A 23,801-nucleotide genomic window follows, 5' to 3' on the forward strand; every position below is an offset into this window, starting at 1 on the left:
TTCCACTACTAACAAAAATATGTTTTATTCTGAACTTTAGGGGTAACAACTTGAATTTCTGTAGTACCTCTTCTGTTTTGTTCAAGTGCCAAGTATTATATGGTTCAGAATGCCATCTCCATTTGCAACATCAGGAAAAAATGCTGTTGAATTTCTAGTTTCTCGATGACTTTATTCTTTTAAATGCTGTTGAATTTACAATTCTCAATGATCTTATTCTTTTATTTTAGCATCAATTTCTCCGTGGTGATTTGTAATGGAGTCTTTATTGCTATTTTTTTCTTGACCTACTTTCTTTTCAAGTATATAGCGTGTTTTCAGTGACCGTGATTTCTGTAGTGTGTAGGAGAATCTTAAATGACCATGAAACATTAGTTAGGTATCACTTATTCTAGAAGTATTCCCGTGGTTTAAAAATCATCTGTTTACAAGGTCCACAATCTCATAGTCTAAAATCTTTTAAGCTATGCTTTTCGTGAGTTAGCTCCGTTCTCTCGATGATGAACCTCATTCCGTCTAATTCAGCTGTTATTTTTCTTTGTTGCCTTAACCTGCTAGAGACTGTGGGCAGAGACGTTCTTGGGGCTGAAGAGAATGGAGCGAAATCTGGTACCTCAGGCAGTAGATCCCTCCTCCCCCCGCCTGGTGAGAAGTCAATTTTGACAGCTCATAGTCCCGCTTTGGCTCTCACACTTAGAGGTCTGTGGGTGGGTTATACCTTGTTTCTCTTCCTCTACCTCTGGCCTGCCTACAGGACAACCGCAAATGCAGCCATTGCCCCAGCCCACCAGGAGCTCTTCCACATCCGTCCTCTCGGAGAGCAGGAGTATTTGTCCGTAGAAGACTTCGCGGACTAGGAGAAGCCACGCCAGGATCCGGACGCTATAGAGGACAGCCCCTCCCCATGCTTTTCGCCGGGTCGCAGCGCCCACGTGACCAAAAGCAGGCCTCCACCAGCCCGCCCTTTCGGTCGCTGCGGCCCACTTCCCGCTCAGGGTAAGTAAACCGCGGTTTTCCGCACCGCCCCAACCCCGCCCTCCTCCTGTCCCTTTCCCTTCGCCTCCTTCCCCCAACCCCCGCCTCAACCCGGTTCCCTCGCGCCATTCTCCCCGCCTCCCCTTCCTCTCCACCGGGCCCTTTGTACGTGCTCGGCGGCGTGCGAGCGCGCCTGGCACGTGACTCCTCCGAACGTGGCATTGTGTTATCACGTGACCCAGGTGCGTACGCGACGGAGCGGGGTGTGAAGATGGCGGACGAAGAGGCCGAGCAGGAGAGGTTGAGTCGCGGCGGAGGTGGCTGCATCGCGGAGCTGCAGCGCCTTGGCGAGCGGCTCCAGGAGCTGGAGCGACAGCTGCGGGAGAGCCGGGTGCCGGCCGTGGAAGCGGCCACAGAGTACTGTCAGCAGCTATGCCAGGTGAGGGCGCCTGGGGTCCCCTCCCCCTTTTCCCCAGCTAGAAGGGGAAGAGGGCGAGCGGGCGCCTGGCGGCCGAGCGGTGGTCGTCGCTGCCTTAGCGTCGTCGGAGCCGCTGCCCGGGCGGGAGCAGCAAGTACGAGGAAGGCGCCTTTGTGTGACTGCCGTTGTGGCGGTGGTTGTCGCAGCTCCTGGCTGGGGGAAGGGAGTTGTGGTCAGAGCGGAAAATCCCCCTCTCCTTCTCTTTCCCGAACTCGGGACTGCGCGGTCCCCGAGCTGAGGAGATGTAGGAGGCGAGAACTGGAGCCCTCTCCACCGCCGAGAGAGGGTAAGGGGGGAATGGAGGCCAGGTCTCCTGCTTCCTTCTCTTATTGTGCACTGGGGATTACCGCGCCCCCCGCCTCTGCGCTTCTGTTTCCCTACTCCGACGGGCCTCCGCCCCCTCTGGTTTGATTTCTTTGCCTCCCCCTGCTTTCATCCGACCCGCCCCCGGCCCAGTCCTCGCTGTCTGCGGGCCTTTGTTGTTCGAGTTTCGCCTTAGGACTGAAGGGGCCTTTGTTGATGTTCCGAGAAGCAGTCTCCGCCGACCCCTTTCAGCTGGGCGAGACGTTCGGGCTGGGGGGCCCGGAGGTTGTCCCTTTCTGCCTTTGCTGGCTTGGTGAACCACTTCCATGGTAAAGGTTGCTGTCTTCAGTAGAGTGGAGCTGTCCCTGTGTACGTATCCTAGGCTCGAAGGTCCCTGTGGGGCGGCTTTACCAGAGTCCGCTTCTCTTTTGCTTTCACCCTTTGAGTACGGTTTCCTCTGCTCTTTCTCCCCCATCTTCCCACCCCCTTATTCCTTGGAGCTTTCCCTATTTGGCCTCCTGGTGAAACGGAGAGATCTGAGGTTCGTGTGGACTTGTGTTCAGGTCAGTTTGAGACTTTACCTTTCCTTTTCTTGCACAAGAACACTGCTTTCGAGTAATTGCATTCTAGCCAGGATTTAGATGCTAATAACACTGTTTGACAGAAATCAGAGATTTAATGTGTGGGAAGGTCTACATTTGGACTTGATTACACACTCTCCAGTTACGCCCGAATCAAGGTGCTGCTGCTGGCTATGATGAAGATTTTGGTTAGATTGGCTTGTGGAGGAAAAAGGCAAGATTTATATAGGTCACATTTAGAGTTAGCTTGTGAAATATATCATTATAGACAAGTTGTTTTGGAAAGATATGGAGCTTAAGGTGGAACAATGGTGGACCATTTTAGCACTTCCTAGTAGATTACCTTTTCACGTAAATGTTAACCTCCAAGTTCTGAAATCTTTCTTTATAAGTTCAGGGATACTTGATACCATACAAAAAATTCTCCATTGCTGTGTGCACGTTATGGTCACTATTTGGTGGTAGTTCATTGTCTAAAAAAAAAAAAAATGTTGTCTAGGAGGATGTATATGCAGTGTGAAAGCTCCCCTAAAGTAATATAGGTCTGGTGAATGAATACCTATGGCAGAATTAGAGATCTGTCTTTACTTTGTATCCTAGTTTTAAAGAATCGTTGGAATTTGCCAGTTTCACTACTCTGGCAGTACCCACTCATTCGTAATTGGTCTTTTAGGTGTAAGGACTTAACTTTAGATATAAAAATATACTTCAGTAAGAACACCATAAAAGGAGGTCTCCCTTTATAACTAAAGTCAGTTTTGTAATCAGTGAAAAGTATTAAAGGCTAGCTTTGCTGGAAAGACATTTTAAAGATAATAGTGTCCACTGATGGATTTAAGGCTAATTACTGTAAATACTCTTGGCCAGCAATATTTATAAGCAGGATTAATAATTCTGGGAAAATGGAATCTAATGCAAGTTGGCTTTTTTTGAGGATGTGCAACATCGTGAAGTTATCACTTTAAAATATTTTAAATGAAACAGCATTCTTTTTTTTATCAGTATGAAAGTAATTTTCTGTATTAATTTTAAGTGATTAGTCTTACAACACAAATTGTTTTCATTGCCCATTGCTGCATGAAACAGTAATAAAACAAATACTGGGTTTGTGGACTTAAAAAAATACAAAGAAATATTTTATGCACTAAAATACCACAATAATTTAAGTGAATTTGAAAGTGATCTCCATTATTTAAATAGGTACAGAGTACATCTGATCGTTGATCCCCACTAGAACATTTTCTATTAATTTTTTTCAAAGTAACCTGTTTATGTTAGTGATCTGGTCAAGTGGGAGATGACTTGAAACAATTATTTCTTTACAGTTATACTCCAGACATTAATACTTAACCTTTGATATGAATTGAGCAAAAACAGTGGTTAACAATTATTGCATTTATTGGTGCAATGTAAAAGCAGTGCTAGAAATACCGGGGGCTAGAAATTGTCTTGGTTTCTAACCTTAAGATTATCACTTAACATTTCTGCCTAAGCTTGTCCTGTAAAGCTGAGATATTCTCATGCTTTAAGAGGGCAAAGATGAACAAACATTTGTCAGTTAATGGGATTTACAGTTAATATTCCGAGTGTTGATGCTTAGTACTTGTGCAGTCCTCATTGTTGTATTTATTTTAAAAAATGAATTAGTATGTATTCTGAATTTTTACCTTAGCAAAAGATAAGTTTCTGGAGAATATAGTGAAACCTTCAAAAACAGAAGTTCCTTACATTTTCAAGTTTATTTTCTTTCTTTTTGAATGAAGTAGGATAGTAACTGATTTCTAGAATTCTGAAAAATAAATAGAAATGAAGGATTAAGTTTTTCTTACTATTAACAATTTTGTTTTGCTCTTTATGTTAGGTTCCTTCCTGGAAGCATGTCGTGTTTATTTACATGAACATTTGCTTAAAGCTTAATTGAGAGGAGGGGAAGGAGGTAGAAGATGGGTGTATTGGGTGTGGCTGTCAAAATCTTAAATTTCCTTACATCTGTACAAGCTAGCTTTAATCTGGGGAATGTAGATGATTTATTAATTTTCTTACTCAGAATAAGAATATAGGTTAACCAGAAATAATTTCTTGCATTTTTTTCAGGATCATTAGTATATATGAAATGATTATAGTTGAAATGTCTTGCACTATTTATTGTATTAGACTGGGCCAGTATTCACTCAGTCAGCATTGTTATCGAATACCTACACTGTGGATCAGGTAACCAATACCATGGTGTCCCTGGCTTTAAGGAGCTTGCAATTTTTGGAGGATAGTAGACAAATAAATAATGATAGTAAAAGATTTATATGTCTTATTTCTGGATTGAGTACAGTACAATGGAAGGTTATTTATTTGGGAGTTTAAACAGAAACATTCCAACAGAAGAAGTTCTAAAAGGATTTTAAAATAATTGTTCATTCAAAAAGTTCAGCCATTGTAATAGCTGAAGAAAAGTTTTTTGGAGGATACATTTGTTGAAAGTATGGTTTTAAAAGATTGAATTGCAGTTGTGGAAATTATGTGTAAAACACACACTCTCTCTTTGTACCTTAGTTCATAGTATAAGCAGTGTTTCTTAACTGGACACAGTACTTTTTCTCACTGCAGTTTTGTCTTTGAAAGCATTTGAAAATAATGTGGAGTCAGTCATTTGGTCATTGCAGTAGCTGGGAATGTGATACTGTCATTTAGTGCCTATGGGCCATGGATGCTAAATTTTCTGAAGTGAACAGGACATTCCCACTCCATTGAAATTTATTCTATTCCCTAAATATCCACAGTGCCCTTTTGAGAAACACTTAATGGAATGAAAAAGAACGTATTAAGGTGTGTGTTTTTTTTTTTAAGTTATCATGCTCTTTTCATGTTAAGATAATATAGTTATATTAAGAAATGTGGTTAATCTGAAACAGGGCCAGGTAAATGCTTTTCAACTGTATTTAAATTCACACTGAGCTTGAGAGGTCAAGAAAATGTTTCTTTCTTAGCAGAAATTACAAGCAATTACTTAAACAATTAGTAAAATGATTCACTTTTACTAGGTTAAAGAGGGTAGCAAATTCAACATACTTAATTGTCCTGATTGAAGCAGAGATTTGACATTTTGATACAATTGAATTCTATACTTTAAAGAAAGTACTTAATGCAAAGACTAGGTTTAGATGTTAGCAGGGGGATATAAGATACAGAGAATCTAGTAGGATATAAACTAATAAGGTAAGTTTTAAATATCACTTCATCGACAGTTAAAGAGATATTAAAAGGTAGCATGTCATCAACTAACAAATTGCTTTATTTTTCTCTTTTTAACATTGAAAATAAAGTACATTGAAATGATTTTTAAAAATTCAAAAAAAGAGATTGTACAACAAAAACTTGATCTCCTTTCCACCTTATATCTCTCTCCAGTCACCTTCCCCAAAGATAATCCCAATAGTTTTTTATGCATATTTCCAGAAATAGTTTGCTCTTTTTTAAATTTAAAATGAAGACATACTATATACTACATCTTGATTTTTTTAGCCAAAAAAAAAAAAAAAAAAGTCATTGAGATCATTTCATAGCTGCCCATATAAATATATGGCTTTCTGTTTTAAATCGTATGATAATTCTAGTCTGTGGCTGTGTCTAATTAATCATTTAATTATTGGTGGCTAGTTAGCGGAATAAGTTAATTTTACATATAGTAATAAAGAGTTCAAGGTAGTAGTAGTAAGCACTTCAAGGTAGATATCAGAGGAGGCTTTACTGAAGAAGTAGGATTTGAGTTAGACATTAGTACCTTTATTAACTATTGTTAGTGCCTTATTGGTGTAAGAAATAAAAATCAAAACTGTTAGGAGAGCTACTGAGTATTTAAATTATGTAATTAAAATGTTCCTTTGTATATTTTTGTTTCATTTGTTTGATACATGTTGTGTCATGTTTTTGCTTAGCTTTGATTATAGTGGCAAGAATTTTGAAAATGCTTAAATGTTTTCCTTAAAATAACTAGACATTTTTCTTTTGATTATTAGAGGTATCTTAATTTGTAGGGCACTCCAAATCAGAAGGAAAGATGACTTGCTTGTTAGTGATAATTACTTTAGGTATTGAGGGAGTAATAAGTCATTTAAACTTTAAAAGTTTAGGTAATGCTCCGGGGAAATAATTTTTAAAGTGTTCATAATTAGTATAATTGCATGCTGGAGATAGTAAATTTCACTTTTCAGAATATGCTTATACCAATTTTAGCACAGGAAAATTTTTACCAAATTTTGCTTGCCTCTTGACACTTCTTGGTCCCAAATTAAAATGGAGGAAGAGAAGGTGTATTCTGTAATTGCCCTTTATAATACTTTATATGACTAACCTGTGAGGCCAAGGATTTTTGAAAATACAGGTTCTTAACTACTCTGTGAATCTGCTGCTGTTTTTTCCTTAAAATTCTGTCAAAAATCGAGAAATTACCTTATTTTTCCCAACTCCCACATATAAATCTAGATATTGAAATTAACCAATCAATGTGTGAGTAACCTCATTTGTAAAATGGAAAGTTTACTCTTCATTAATGTGTTTGTCAAATTCCCCATGTAACTTTTAACTATTGTTTTCCAGGAGAGCCTTTTGATTTATTGGTTCTCTTTTGACATTGAGGATTACAAAGTACATCTCAGAAAAAAAATATTTTGTTTTATCTCCTTAACTTTCTTTACAAAAATTTATTGGTCTCTAAGTACATATATTTAGTCAAGAAGATTTGTTAAAATTTAGTTACAAAGCTTAATTTATATTAATCAGATATTTAAATTCCTCTCATGTAGGAGCACTAAGAGAGCCATGGAGAAGAATTATGGAGTGAATCTCAGCCTTCAAAGAGTTTATAAAATCTGGTGCATATATTAATAGTTAAGCAACATTATTAGTAAAGTATCTAGTGATAAATATAAGTGGAGTGTGAATTAAGAGAACTAGAGCATTTTAAAATTACTTAATTTAGCTTAGAATTTAGCAGGAAAGGAAAACATCGTTTACATTGAGTCTTGAATGAATTTGAATAACCAAAGAGAAGTGGGAATGATGGAACTCAACACTCAGAAATGTAACAGCTGTTCAACCTGGCATCTTAGCGGAAAATGTCAGAGAGATGAAAATTGTATAGGAAAACCAGAGGAAGGGTTTAGGATCCAACCCAAGAAATTTTAATTACTCTTGTAAGTTAGATAATATGTGGTTACATTGCCTAAAGAATCACCCTTACAAGTTTGAGGTGTTGAAATAAAATTAAGTTAGACTGTTATAACCCTTTTTTCTTGAAGTATCTGTATCAGTTATTGTCATGTAACAAACTAACCGAAAACTTAGCTTTAAAAGGACAGACAGTTTTTATTACTGTTCTCAAGTCTAGATCTGTTGGGTGGTTCTCCAGTCAACTGGTAGGTTGTTTGGGCTGAATGATGCCAGGTGGTCTCACTCATATGTCTTGTGATTGTCATATAGGTTGGTTAAGGGATCTCAGGTTGGTTCATCCCTGCTTCACTCTTACCTTCTAGTAAGGTGGCTTGGATTTCTTAATATGGCAGTGAGGCAGCAAATTATAGTGCACAACTGCTTTTCAAGATTCTAGTTGTGTCATGTTTACTGGTGTCCCCTTGGCTACAGCAAATGGTCAGACTTAGCCTCTTTGTGAGTGCAGTGAGATGTGATTCCTTAGGGACCATTGCTCTTATAGCCCTACCGCATGTAGATACTTTATTCGCTTTATTCCTCATTGCAATTCTGGGCACTTGCATAGGCCAAATTAAAAATTTTCCTCTCTATAGCCTCTGCTTTCTTTCTCATCATCTATATTTCGTTACCAAAGCACATCTAACTCCTTTTTCTCTTGGGTTGGCAAAAGGCATTCTTGCTTTTTAATTTCAGTCTCTAAATAGAAGGGCATCCCACTCTATCACTGTAACTTTGGAAATTTTGTAGAATAACCTCTTTATTGACTTTGTTCTTTACCTTAATATTAAATCTGGTCTGATTTGGTGTTTTGTGTTGTGTCTACCTCGTACAGTCTAATAATAGCATCCTAGTTCTTGTCTAATTTTTGGTCTTTTTTTCTTAAGTGATAAACTTGTTTTTAACCTTTTTTTTTTTTCGATTTGTGAAATTACCCAACATCTTGCTTTTATCCTTTTGTCTCAGTGGGATCCGCTACTTCAGTTTATGAAAACCCAAGAGTCTGTAGATCTAAGTTATGTTTTTACTTCAGCTCACAGTAAGATGTAACTGTTTTGCTTTACTACCTAGTTGTCACACTAAAACAAAATTATCACCAAATATTACTTTCTCACTGTGTGCGATTCTTTTTCTTTCCTTTCCTTTCCTTTCCTTTCCTTTCCTTTTTTCTTTTCTTCTTTTCTTTTTTCTTTTCTCTTTTCTTTTCTTTTTTTTTTTCTTTTTTTTCTTTTCTTTTTCTTTTCTTTTCTTTCTTCTTTTCTTTTCCTTTTCTTTCCCTTTCCTTTCCTTCCTCCCCGCCCACTTCCCTCCCTCCCTTCCTTCCTTCCTTCCTTCCTTCCTTCCTTCCTTCCTTCCTTGTTTTAAAAGCTGCTCTGGATTTTATGGCCCACTAATAGATTATTACCAAGAGTTTTAAAAACGCTACTTTTAGGGGATTGCTGGACTCAATTTAGGAGTAAGCACAGAGGCAGGCAGTCCTAAGTTATAAGGTGGCCGGCCTTGACTAGTTGATTCCAAATATTCTTACATTTTATTTGAGAAGAGCATCAAAATTTAAAAAGTTTTAAATTTCTTAGAGTAAATGCTATAAATCCACCATTATGTCTATGGAACCCAATTTGAGAAATACTGGATAAAATACAAATTCAAGTTTGAACCCAGTGCTCTCTCTTTGCTCCATTATTTACTTTTTTTCATTCTTTCACTGTTCAACAGGAACTTTCAGCTCTATCCAAATTGGTCTGTTCATTCCTCACAAGTACACCTGTTCATTTTACTGCCTTTACAACTTAGCTTAGGGGAGTAGAAAGCCAGAGGGCTTTGAGTTCACATTTGAGCTTCCCTACAGTCTGGATAAGATATTTAGCCCAGGTTTTCTTTGTCTTAAAAAAGTAAGGGGGGAGCTTGGAGTTAGAGGTTAGACCAGGCACTATTAGATGCTTTACTAACAATGAATTGTTTAATGTCAAGACCTGTGAGGTCATAGGATTAAAAACTGTATAATCTGTTGATTTTTATTTCTTTAGTGGAAATAATAGCCTTTAGTCTGCCACTTTTGTTGCTTGCTTATTTATTACCTTTTTAAAATTAAATTTATTGGAATAACATTGGTTAATAAAGTTATATAGAGTTCAAGTGTACAATAATATGTCATGTATGTAGTGCATGGTGTATTCGTACACAGAGTTAAGTTTCTTTCCTTCACCATTTAATCCCCTTTACTTGTATCTACCTCCTTACTCCCCTCTTTCCCTTTGACAACCATTAAATTGTTGTCCATGAGTTCGTTTGTCTTGTTCATCTGTTGTTTTCAATTTTGTGTCCTGTATATGAATGAAATCATATGGTTCTCAATTTTTTCTTTCTGACTAATTTCGCTTAGCACGATAATCTCAAAATCCTCCATGTTGTCGCAAATGGCACTATTTCATCTTTTCTTACTGCTAAGTAATATTCCATTGTATGTATGTACCACATCTTTTTCCAATCATCTATCCAAGGGCATTTTGGTTGAAAAACTGTTTAATATGTTAAAATGTCTTAATTTATCCAAATTGCCTCTTGGGACGTCATCATTATTATATAATAGTTGTTGAGTGTGACACTGACTTATCTGAAAATGTTATTAGGCATTTGTTTAGGAAGACTGGGGTGTGTGGTTAAATGGCTAAAATGAAGCAGTTCTTTAAGAAATTAATTTCAAATACTGTCTGGATAATGTATTCATGTAGAACAATTGGCATCCTTTTTGCTGCCTGACATAGAGGATATTATATATTAACACCATAATTCCTAGATGCAAGTTTTATATTTAGAAAGAAGTGATTAAATTTAAAAGTAGCAATTAATAATTGACTTGATCCCTATCCCAATTAGTTTTATAGAAATATTAGAAAGCTAGCATATCAAATATTTAAATTAAGTTCTATAGAATTTTGATTTACCGTAGTTAATTGAAGCAGATACTTATGATTTTGAGAGGAAATTATTTCCAGTAAATAGGAATGATTTTGCTGCTACTTTTAAATGAGCCATTATTGTCAAAACTAGGCATTTAGAATTTTTATTTACTCAAGATAAATTGTTTACATTTTGTATTTTTTATATAAATGTGTACTTTTTTTGATCTTTCCTAATTTTTGCAAATATAAGTCTCAGTCAACATAAATAAATAACTTGAAATAAATATTTAACTCAAAAGTATTAACATTTTTATCAATTTATATTCTGAAAATCAGAAAATTTTTAATTTTAATTTCTGAATGAAACTTTCACAAGATTTTATTATTTCAAAAGAATAAAACAAAGTTTAATAAAGTACCCATTAAAAATCGATACTAAAGTAGTTTGAATCTGGTAACTTACCATGACTTCTTGTCCATGTTTGTATAACTTTAAACCTCTATCAGGGAAAATTAAAAAATTTTTTTTGCCTGCCTAAAAGGGATATTACCCATAATAAATATTGTAATTAAAATTTATATTCTCAAATTGATCATGATGTTCATCATCAGCATGAAGACATCGAAAACATTTCTGGAAGTTTGTCATAGCTACTGCTTCTTAATTAAGCATTAACCCTAGTATGTAAAAAATGTAGACAACAAATAAGTCAGATAGTATATTCACTATTGTGACCTATTTATAAAATATTTCTGATGTTGCAGATGCTGCCTATAGAGATTATTTTTTTTAACACCAATGGACCTTTGAGGATTTACCTATTTGAATGCAAACATTTGTGTTTGATTTTTTTTCCCCCTTAAGAATCTCTTTTGTAGATCTTGTTTTACTTGATGAAAAAACCTACACTCTAGATTCTCTCTTGCGTATATACTTTCCTGATAGCCCATTAGATAATATGAATTAAAGGCTTGGGATTCTAAGCACACTGTTGTTTCACAGAATTGTTTATTGTGACCCATGCATGCTACTTAAAACTTTTTTTTCTTTATCCTTGAAATGGAGATGATACAGACCTTCGTTGTTATAAGAATTGATCAAAAGCATGGTTATTCAAAATGATTGTTGTGATGTAAAGTAACAATTTCATTTACACTTAGAGACTACTTTGGAAACACGTTTGATGTTTTTATATATGATGATGACCTTGCGTAAATTTAAAGCATTAATAATTCTGTAATTTTCAAGTCATCTATTGTCATCACATTGAAAAATAATATTAGATTACCGATTTAGTAACTTGGTTGAAGTCTGTATTTTAGAGAAGGCAGGATTAGATTTTATGATAATTTATAAAAGATCTTTTTGTTTTGGGGGCAGGTGGCAGATTACTTGGTATTTGTGAATGTGCCAGAAGGTTATTAACTTTACAAGTGAAACCTTTCTTTTTCCAGAATTTCAAACCAGGGATTTGAGAGGTTTAGGATGAGAGAAGCTAGTATTACATAGTAACTAAAAGTATAGATTTTGAACTGTTTTTAATTCCAACTGTGTTACTTCCTATGGGGCTACAGGCTTGGTTTTGTGTCTGTCCTCGTCTATAGACTGGAGAAGGTATTAATATTAACTGCCTTAAAGAACAAAATAGAACTCCCCCTGCCCAATCTTACTTGATATCTTGATGTATACAACAGAAAACTTATCTCTACAGAACAGTTTTAACAAGTTCTAATCTAGAATATAACAGCATCATTGCCAGACGACATAAAAGGAATTCAAGCGTAGTTCTCTTCTGACATTTTCTTCTTAAACAGGGGTTTTTCTTATTTTTCTTTATTTTACTGCTTGCTTCTCTATAGTCTCCTAAAGATAATGAATGTTCTTGTTTTAGAGATATAATAAAACCATCACTGAAGACTTTCATATATTTTATTGAATTTTGAAATACTTTTAATTGTGCTTATTCTTATGTAATAAGGCACATTAAATAAACTCAGTTTTTTGTACCTAAGATTTAAAATAAATTTATTTCTCTGGGATCATGGCACTTGACATGTATTTAGTATGACTAGAGAAATTATACCTTATGAGAGAAGCAGTAAATGTAAATACTAGTGAAACAGGTACAAACAGTTCCACAAATATATCCATGCTAATGTTTAATTATTTCTGAAAGTTAATTGAGAAGTCTTAGGCATATGTATACATTCCTTCTTCATCTCATATTTTCTCTGCATCTTTCATTTTCTTCTTTGGACTTCCGAAGAAGTGGTACTTAACCTGGAAAGTGAATGTTTTCATCTGTGCATTTGATCCCCACCCCCTTAGAGAACCTTTCCACTTTACTCTGTCGTCATCAATTTTCTTTCCATCACTCCTGTCCTTTAGCCTTTATCAATATGTACTTTTCTCATCTTTTTGCTTTGTTTGGTCATCTATCTTCAGATTTCTCCCTTTTCTCTAACCCCCTTCTTTCCACATATGAAACTTCTTTTATCTCAGAAAACGATCTTCTTTAACTCTCGTTTCCTAATCTTGATTGCCATATTTTTTGCCTTCGTTTCTTACCTTTCATTACAGTTCTACCATGACACTTAAAGGGTTCTTTTAGAGGTCACTTGGCTGGCATATCTGAAATACTTTATTAACTGTTGACCTGAGTAACATTCCAGCAGCTCTGACTATTCCATATGCCTACGTATTGTTTTTAAGAAAAAATTATCAGCATTCTAAAAATAATAAGCCTTCATTTTGAAACGATGTTTGGCCTCTCTTGGAAAATCAGAAGATCTGGCAATACTGGACTCATGGCTATAAGATGAAGTGGCTGCCAGCCCCTGTTGGAATTTTTAAATGTTTGTGACCCCATCTTAAGTTTATCTCTTTTCAACATATTTACACTGCTCTCCTGATTTTACTACTTTTGTCATTGCCTTCTGTAAAGGAAAAACTCACTGTTTTTTCCTTCCTGTGTAGGGGAAAAAATGTTTTATTTTCCTACTATGAGTTTGTTCCCTGTGAATCTCCTTTACTACTCACACAAATACTTCTGGTTACCAAGTGTATGGGAGTTTTTCCCCCCATAACAACAAGCAAGTCTCTGACACCAACTGGATGTCCTACAATTTAATTTAATTCTGACACTGTCACCTGAAGTGTCAGATAGATCTCACAGGTTAAGGGCTCAGTCTCATATGACTGCTTTTCCCAACCTCCGCTTCAGAAGCCAGTCACAAGCTCAGGTTATCACCTGTGCTTCTGATCAGTTGGCTATAAATCTGAGGTTTCCGCAATCCCTTTCTTAGATTTGATTAATTTGCTAAGGAGGCTCACAGAACTTGGGGAAAGACTGAGTTTACTTATATTTACCAGTTTATTAAAGTATGTGATAAAGAATACAGATGAACAACCAGATACAGAGATACATAGGGTAAGGTTGGGCAGGAGCTTCTGTCCCTGTGGAGTTGGAGCGTGTCATCCTCCTGGTATGGATGTATTCACCGACCTGGAAGCTCTGTGAATTTCACACTACTGGTATTTTTATAGAGGTGTTCTTATGTAGGCACGATCAATTTTTAACTCAATTTCAAGCCCTTTTCCTCTCTCTGGAGCATTGGGGGTGGGGCTGAAACGTCTAAACTACTAATCATGACTTGGTCTTCTGGTGTCCAGCCCCTTTTCCAGAAGCTGTTGAGGCCCACCCTGAGTTGCCTCAACAGAACAAAAGATGCTCTCAGTGCTCTTATACCTTAGAAAATTATAAAGGTTTTAAGAGCTCCGTGCCAGGAACCAGGGGTCAGAGACCAATTTCTGCATTTTCTGTTATCTCACATCTTCACTGACTCTTCTTTTTACCTGTTGGATGTGCACAGTAATTATTAGTTAATATTAATATATTTAAGAGGACTAGATTCAAAATTTCAGAATTGTGTGTGTGCGTGCATGCGTGTGTGCATGCGTGCATATGTACAGGTGGGCATGATTTTCCTCAGTGGTCTTTTCTTCTTTTAATCTTCTTTAGTGTACTTCACCTGTTTCTCCCACGTCATCATTATGTCTGAGATGGCACCCTCAAGTGGCTCATAATACCCTGGTTGATAATCCATGGTTTATATACTTATCTTCAGCAGTCATCCACTCTGACAGCATACCCTACTGCTCTCTCCGGATAGGATTTCCAGGTGTTTATTCTTTTATACCTTACCATTCTTCTTAGCTCTTGGCTCCTATTTCCAGCCTCTTGTGAAACCATTCCTATGGATGTTCAGTATGTACTTCTGATTAAACATATCTGAACTGGAACTCATCCACTCTCTTTTACACTCTCCCACCCTCCACCAAAAAGAAAGCCTGTTGGTATTGGTGACATTCTCCCCTCCCCCTCAAAATCAGGTTTTAAAATCTTGAATCATTTTTAGCTCTCCCTTCAGTCACCAAGTTTTGTCAATTTAATTCATGCACTATTTATTTTAGCCTCCTTTGGTTAATCTGGTATATTATTAATGGCCACTTTGTTTCTTGCAACAAGAAAATTCAACAAAGACTTTTTTAATGAAGGTACTTTTCTGTCCTCCATTCTTTTCTCCAGTTTATCTTCTGTATTGTCACTAAGATTATCAGTTATCTTTACAAAGCACAAATATCCTGTTTTGTCCTTAAAGACTTTAAAAGGCAGTACAGTATTGAAGAGTTCAGATTCTTTGTTGGACACCATGAGTTGAAATCCCAGAGCTACCATTTCCTAGCTATGGGCTCCGTTTCTTAATCTATTAAGTGATGATGACCTACTTCATAGGGTTGTGGCTGCCATAACATTAGTAAGCACCACATAAAATGCTATTCCACGAAAAAAATGCTTTTTATTGGACTGTGCATGTTTTCCTGTATTTTATCATAGTTTATCTTATTATTGTGTTTGTCTCCTTACTCACCGTCCCCCACCCCCACCATTGAAGCACCTTAAAAGCAGAGGCCATGTTTTACTAAATCATAAGTAATTAAATTTTATTGAATAATTGTCTCCTCTTTTTTTCTTGAGTAGGTGGTTGTAATTGTTGGAGAGGGAGTGAATTTTGTGTTTATAAGAGGCCATTATTTACTGAAATTTGGTTTCTTCTAACCATTCTTTCTTTCATCTCAGTTCTGACTTTGGGTATCTGTGTTCAGGGCTGACAGGGATTCTGTGTGGTTGAATATGTGATTGAATAGTTCTTAGAAAATAAACAGAAGGTATGAGAGAGGGAGGAAGAGAGGGGGGAGAGAAAAAGAGAGATTGAGAGAGATTAACTCATTTAATCTCCATTACCTTTTGCAATAGGTAGTTACTATCCCTAGTAATAGAGAGACTGCTGAGGTAGTTACTATCCCTAGTTATAGAGAGACTCCTGAGGCATAGAGAGTAAAATAACTTGCACAAGTAGGATATAATTCTTAAAAAACAAACAGGAAAAGCAAAACCCAACCTAAGTAAAACATTTCTTTTTCTTTTTGGAAGGAAGTCGTAGGTCATTGATTATTGAAATTTGTTTTATAAGGTACAAAGGGAATTTATAGTAGTAAATCTTAATTGTTTAAATTTTAAAAAGCAGAACAATGAATATAAGCATTGTAGTGGAGTTTGAGTAATCGCTTTGCTTAAAAATATGTTAATTAGGGCTTCTTTGTTTAGTGGGAATTTGTTTAGCAGTAGTGGGAATTAGTTTTTAATTTTTTGATAATATATGGGTTATTTAAGGGTAATCAGTACATATTTATGAGCTACAATGAGAGCAATTTGTTGAAATTGGTTTCTAATCTCCAGTTAAGGAGAAACAAAAATCTGCGTTTGTGAAGTATTTGGGCTCTTTGTATGGTATAAAGAAGTACCTAAAATCCATGAGGAAAAGTAGGGTCTACATCAGTGGTGTTTAAACTACTTCTAATTGGGTACCCTGCTAGTAAACATTTGAATGTGAGACCTAAATATGGGAATATCAAATTGTAAATCATATACACATACATATATATACATACACATGTACTATTTCATCTTAATAGTTATTTGAGCCTGTTTATTAAGTATTAAATTTTATTTTAGATTAATAGAAAAAGATGTTTTCTCCCCCCTCTGTGTTTTATTGTATACTCTCTGGAAACCATTGTTAACTAGTGCTGTGAGGAGTGAAGATTTCTGAGATATATTATTAAATAACTGCTTGATTTTCCCCGTTTTCAGGGTATACTAGAGAAGTGACAGCAGTGACTCAATCAGAATTTTTCATACCGGTTTTAAGTCAAATTTAATATAATATATATTTACAGTTTATTGTTTCTGTCATGCTTTACTCTTTAGGAAGTTCCCTGAGTATTGAGTGTGGCAGTTATCAGGTTCCCTCTCAGCTCTAAATCTACTCTTTATAACTTCCTCTCTGATTTTGGAGCTTGACCCTTTACGCATTTCTCTGTCACATAAAATTAAGCTTTATCAGTAGAGGATGCTGCATGAACTTTACTCAGAGAAAGGCCTTCTATTTTTGTTTCTTGCTCCTACTGTTTGTCTGCTAGTGGTATGGATATGGGGGGACATCCAGTTGTCCTCAGCACCAGGTGAGAGCCCAGAGTGAAAAGACTCGGTAAGCTCATGGCCCCAACTTAGTGACCACCTCACCACAGTTCTCCTGATGTGAACATTGATTGCATGCCCCAGACCTCATGTCTCCTTGATAGAGAGCCACTGGTCAAGATCCCAACTCTTCGTTCATGTCTGCTTACAAAGTCCAAACCCTAGCTTTGGGGAAGGGTCCTCTTCAAAGTTTGTTTCTTCATAGGGTGCTCTCACTCAGCTCGTGGGTATTCCTTAGAGTTCTCTGTACATGTTGATATATGTTACTCTCCTGTTGTAATTAATTCTTTATGTGACACTTTCTTGTTCAAATTACAGTGTGCTGCCATTTCTTGGTTGGACCCTGTCCGATGTCATGGGGTTAAACTGAGATAAATTGCTATGTTATGCATGAAAAGTGTAGGTTTGTACCAGTACTTTTTTCCTCGGATGCATGGCATATTTGGGTCATTTGCTAATCCATGCAAACGAGCTTTGATGTTAGAAAGATAAAATACAATGGTTGTAAATTCAGTTATTCATTCTAGTGGGATTATAATTGTGCAGAAGTGGTCCTTAAAAGTCATTAGCCCCAAACATTGTTTAGATGAGAGAATGGAATGATTGTGGAAGTGTATTTTCATAGTTAAAATCTATCATACATTAATTTAAACATTCAGGAAAACGTCAAGTGAGAACTTTTAAATCCTATTACATACATTATTAGCGTATTTGATAATCAACTCAAAAAATTTCCACCTGATCATTTCTTTTTGAATAAATTAGCAAATGGCAGTCGTGCGAATTATCTTTTTAAAATTTCCTTAGATTGGAGGCTGGGTTAAAAGAAAAGCAGACTCACGGGGTTGGGCTGGTGAGACAAGGGGACACTGAAGTGCTATTGTGACTAATTTATTAGTATTGCTAACTTGTTAAATGGTTTATTTATAGACATCTAAATTTCGTTGTGTATGACTTTCATATTTGTGTTTTCTTGTGGATATTTAAAATCTAGCTTTGCTGATTTTAGGATTTCCCTCATAAGTTTAATAACATTAACCACATATCTGCAGTTATTTCTATGTAGTTGATTGTAATACTTCATTCCCAGGAATTTTTCTCAATTCAGTTGATTGATGGATTTCTGACTTCTACTTTGTCTTTTGTGCACCCTTGTTCTAGCTTTTTCTCTGAAGCTGTGATATATATTTTTTAAATGGATGATGATAATGTTTCCAGAAACTGAAGGAGGAAAGAAGAAAAGTAAATTGATGATCATATTATTGATTCTATAGCAAAATTTGTTAAATTTACTATATCCAGTAGTAGCCTTCATGCTGGTACAGAAGTAATGAATCTGCATATTATATTAAAAATTATATTATTTTAAAAAATCAGTAAAGCAGTAGGACACCAGAATCTTGTTTGAGGGGTTTTCTACCTTCTTGTTCCACTGCTTTAGCTTCATTATTTGTGACAACTTTGGATAGAGATATTGTTGAAGATAAATAAAGCTGATGGCCCTAGCTCTGTAGATGATAATCTGCCCAGTGAAACATTTATCCAGTTCATATCTTAAATAAATTTTTTAAAGCAAATGATGTTTACTGTAGAGGAGCCAATTATATTTTTAAACTTAGGTTATAATTACTATGCATACAGAAAAAAATGCTTTTCAGCAAAGTTACAAATAGATTTTTTTTCCTTGCAGTAGAAAAAAATGGTACTTAATATTCAAATCTTTGACATATGAGATTCAGTAAGGGTGTGATGTACTAGAGAAAGATTGTAATTACAACATGACTCTAGTTATCTTAAAGGAAAATAGAATTCTTTGCAATAGTAAAAGTAATAGGGAAGAAAATATGCATAATATATATTGCTATCAAATACATTTTTCTTGCAGGTTGGCCCTTACAAGAAAATATAGTATGAAATTCAAGTATGTTGTATTTATTGTATTTTACTAAGCAGATACTGTTTGTTTTTGTTTTTTTTTAAGATCCCTTCAGTCAGCACGGTATGGCAGTTTAACACAGACAGTAATAATTTAAATTTTGTTGATGTACTATTTGTATTCTTTTAGAATTTCAAGCATACTTTTCTAGGCATTAATGGAGGTAAAATTCCCAAGCCAATCACAGAAATCTCCCCCCCCCCCACCACCCACAATGTAGGCTTTAAGGCTTTAGTCTAGGAATACAATGCCATGCATGAAAAAAAGGTTCACTACCATTTTTCTTAGTAGTAGACAAGCTACTTTAGAAATAATAGTTGTGTCGGGGCGGGAGGGGGCATTCTTTATCACTTTATTTTCCTTACTCTGCCCTCTTTTCCAGGTAGCCACTGTTCTCATATTTCTGTGAGACCTACTTTATATCCTCATGCAAACTTCCTATTTCATCAGTCTAGGAGAATTCAACTAGCTGTTTAGGAACATCTAGACTATTTTATGATAATGTGTGGATGTATCTGAGGTAGATGAGATTTCAAGTTGATAATAAAAATGGGAAAATATGGGCAATTTGAAGAAGGGTAATTTGGAATAGAAGAGTCTCCAAAGAGACAAGCCACATTGCTACTGCTGAGTACAGTCTTTCTAAAGAGTTCCTCTACTCCTGCACTCAGTTTCTCTGAAAAGTTGAACTCAGAACTTTCTCCTAGCTACTCCTATAACATTAGCAACAAGGGGTCATGGGGAGAAAGAACAGGGTAAGACTGGAGCCTTTGGTGTGTATAGTTTTGTAAATTCAGAATTCCAATTGTGTCATTATCATTCTTCTCTTTTTTGGTTATTAGGTGAGTGAATAAATTACATTTTTTTTAAAAAAAAATTAAGTGACATTCTGTTGAATTTATAATCTTAATACAAATAATACAATTTTAGAGGGGCAATTATTTTTTAAGTAAATATAGCAAGTGGTCAGCCCTCTCTGTCTTAAATACATTAAAAGTACTGTTAATTATGGGTTCAGATCAATCATGATAAATATCCATGAAACCTTTATTTAAAATATTATCTTGTCCAGTATATCATTTAATTAAATCTCTGGATTCCAAGACCTGGCCATCTAGTACTGGAAAATAGACATGTCGACAGCCAGATCCTTAGCTGAAGAACTGTGTTGGATGAATGTGTTCTCTGGCAAAATCTTGATATTTACTAATAACAATGTAGTTTGGTGCTCCTGGATTAAAAACTGCTTTCACTACTTAACTGTTTGCCTAGGCCAGCAGTGACAACATTAAATGCCTATAAACCTCAGGAATGTAAAGTAACAAAATTACTTGGGTAGGAGAAGAGTAGTGAAGAACCAGAAAGCTTCCACTATGATTCACCCAACTGCTACCTACCTGCTTATTACTGCTATGTGGGACTTAACTGGCCTTATGTTGCTAGATCTTTTGATTTTCAAGAAAAACTAAAATTCCAGATTCTTATGTGTAATGTCCCAAATATTGGCAACTAATTTCAAAACGTCTCGGGAGGTGGGACCCAAAACACTATATGAGCCAAACAAAACATGTCTGGGGAATTTATTCCTAGATATTTTGAGCAGTGTCTACTTAGCTAGAAATAAACAATACATGAAAAACAGCTCTTCCTCCAGAATGAGTTTTGGTTTTTTATAATTCCATCATGATCTGTGTGCTTCCCTCCTTCATTTGCATCTCTGGAAATTGCAGTCTTCTGAATGCATCTGGAAAGGGGGTTGTACAAATGGCCGATATGATAAGGTGAGGGAAACAACTCAGGTTGCTTTGGCATCTTGTTTAGAATACAGAAGTCTTTAAGATAAAGATTCTTATTGGCACATAACTAGAAATCTCTTATCATTTTCCTGTTCTTGTATTCCTCTATAGGACTCTGTGCTTTTTAAAATTTATCCTGAGGCCTGACAGATTTCTAACCAGTATTCTGAGTTTCCAGAAATATTTAAACATTATATATATCCAAGCGTGATTTTATGAGTAGTTCATGGAAGGATAGAGGAGAGCAAATGGGTAACACTAGTTTGCAACCATGTTAACTTGAAACTTAAGTGATTAAAGTTTTAAATATATACTTATGTTAACATTAGTTTTTAGAATATCAGTATTCTTAACTTTTTGCATGATGTAAGAAAAGGTCTTGAGTTTAGATTAATACATGGCCAGCTGTATTCTGATTATTTTAGAAAGTTTAGTTCACTGTTGTCTTTCAAGTAGCAATAGCCAAATAGCAAGTTCTTTGAAAAATGGACATAATAATGGATTTTAAAAAAAGCAGATCTTTAAAAAAAAAAATTTGTGTGTGTGTAGTTTTAGATTTACAGAAACATTGCAAAGACAGTACAGTGAATTCCCGTATACTCCATAGCCAGTTTGCCACATTAGTCACATCTTGGTTAGTATGGTACATTTGTAGCAATTATTGGACCAATATTGAAATATTCTCATTAAATAAAGTCCATACTTTGTTCAGATTTCCTTAGTTTTTATCTTAATGTTTTTTTTCTGTTACAGGGATCCTATTGAGGATATCACATTACATTGAGTTGTATCTCTTTAGGCTCCTTTAAACTATGATGATTTCTAAGACTCTTCTTGTTTTTCATGACCTCAAGTTTTGAGGAATACTGGTTAGGTATTGTGTAGAATATCCCTCAGTTGGAATTTATTTAATGTTCTTCCTTGACTAAACTGACATTACTGGTTTTTTGGCAGGAAGACCACACAGGTCAAATGCCATTGTCATCACAACCATTAACGGTACATATTATCAACATGACCTAATGTTGATGTTAATCTTGATCACCTGGCTTAGTGTCTGTCAGGTTTCTTAAATGTTCCCCCCACCCCCACCCTTTACATATTGGACTCTTTGGAAGGAAGTCACTGTGTACAGCCCACACTTAAGAGGTGGGAAGTTATTCTCTACATCCTTGAGGGTAGAGTCTAAATACGGTATTTGGAATTCTGTACGTGACATTTGTCTCTTCTTATGTTTATTTGTTTGTTTGTTCAGTCATCTATTTACATCAGTTAGGACTTGCAGACGTTTATTTTATGCTTTTATTGGGTTATAATCCAATACTGCTATATTTTGTTGATAAAATTGTTCCAGCTTTGGCTATTGGAGCTCTTTCATACTCTTTTACATACTCATTACCCCCCCCCCGCCCCCCACCAATACGTGTGTGTGTCGGGGGGGCATGGTTAGCACAATATGTCTTGACCTAGAAGGGAATTTTTCAAGTAGAGGTTAAGTTTTATATGTAGACAATCCTTCCATTTTTACACCCTTGCTAACCTTAAAACTCCATAATAACTACAATATTTAACTATTTCGATTATGCTCTATTCACAGCATTCTTTATTCAAGTACTTTCAGAGACATTAGTAAATGTTATCTTGAAGCGAACATTGTTAAGGTAGAAGATCCTAGAAGAATTTGAAGTTCTTGAAGCATTGAAAAATGCCCCAGGCTTGCTACAGGGAAATTTACCAAGAAATAGAGTTCTTAGACTAGTGGATTTATTTTTTAAGAAGACCGAAGAAAAATTTCTTTAAAGAAATATTTAAATAGATAATACACATGTTTGAAGCATGTAGTTATTTTACTTTTGATTAACTTTAATTTTTTTGGTGATATCAGACTTACTTCCAGAAGTCGGACTGTAGTATATTAACCTTCCTGGAGCCGGTGAAATCATTGGCTGGGGTGGAGGTCACTGGTGTTAATATTAATATATCTGTAGAAATATGTTTAGTCATTAGCATCCTTTGAAAGTCAGTTCCAACAGCTTTCTAGATAATGGAAATATGCTGTAAGTCAGATAGCTATAATACCTTTGTGTGATTAAGTTTTTCTTAATTCTCCAGTACATAGTATTAAGAGTCTCTTTCCATTTTTTCTTTACTATTTCTTTTTTAAAGTTATAATATTCTTGTTATTTAAAAACCCTCCCAGTAGAAAGGCGTTATCCTCTCCATTCTTTTCCACTCTTCGCTCCAGAGGTAAATAGTTTCAAAATCAAGTATCCTCCTAGACATTTTCCTATGGATCCACATAAATATAACTCATTTATATATCTATACTTAAACAGTGGGATCATAATACATATTCTGTACTGTACTTTTTTCCTCATCTAATAGTATTTCCTGGTTATCATTACATGTCAGTAAATTCAAAACTGCCTTATTCTTTTTAAGTAAAACATTGTACGGACATACCATAATTTATTAAACAGTCTTCTGTTAGTGATGTTTAGGTCATTACCAATATTTTGGGTTACAGAAGTGTCAAAATATTCTTTCATAATATCTTTGCATGTACATGGAAGTATTTGGTAAGGGTTGTTTTGTGGAACCAGAAATTTTGATTCAACTAGGTATGCCCATGTTAAAATGTTTGTATTACCAAATTGACCTCCAAAAAAGACTATACTGATAAACATTCTACACTGTTTTTTTTAAAATTTTATAATTTTCTGTATTTGAATGGTAAAATGGTATCTCTCTATTGCTTTTAATCTTTATTTTTTTGTTTTCCTGACAACTGGGGAAATTTGAGAATTTATTTTTCATAGACATATGCTTTGTGATGGAGAAGCCTTTTGTTTTTCAGCTCTGATTCTGGATTGTACTACCATTAAAGTTGCTTTCAGATAAATTCTATTTTAGGAATATTTTTAAAACCTTTATCTCAGGTACTTCTAAGTTGTAATTAATATTTTCTGAAAAAATAAAGGGATTTTGGACATTAGTGTTTTAAGGTTTAATATATATTGACTGATAT

The 23,801-nt window shown here is 35.5% G+C and overlaps 1 protein-coding gene across 1 annotated transcript in view; it reads left to right on the plus strand.

Moving 5' to 3' along the window:
• The first annotated feature begins 893 nt into the window (after positions 1–893).
• The window catches only part of ZNF292 (zinc finger protein 292), a 75,227-nt gene continuing 52,319 nt past the window's right edge, over positions 894–23,801 (plus strand). Inside the window, exons 1-2 of the mRNA XM_016128207.2 lie at positions 894–996; positions 1,218–1,414. Of these exons, the coding sequence (XP_015983693.2) occupies positions 1,247–1,414 (168 nt within the window). The 5' untranslated portion in view covers positions 894–996; positions 1,218–1,246. The remainder of the gene's footprint in view (positions 997–1,217; positions 1,415–23,801) is intronic.

The sequence above is a fragment of the Rousettus aegyptiacus genome, unplaced genomic scaffold, assembly GCF_014176215.1.
Source record: "Rousettus aegyptiacus isolate mRouAeg1 unplaced genomic scaffold, mRouAeg1.p scaffold_m13_p_1, whole genome shotgun sequence".
Taxonomy (NCBI): domain Eukaryota; kingdom Metazoa; phylum Chordata; class Mammalia; order Chiroptera; family Pteropodidae; genus Rousettus; species Rousettus aegyptiacus.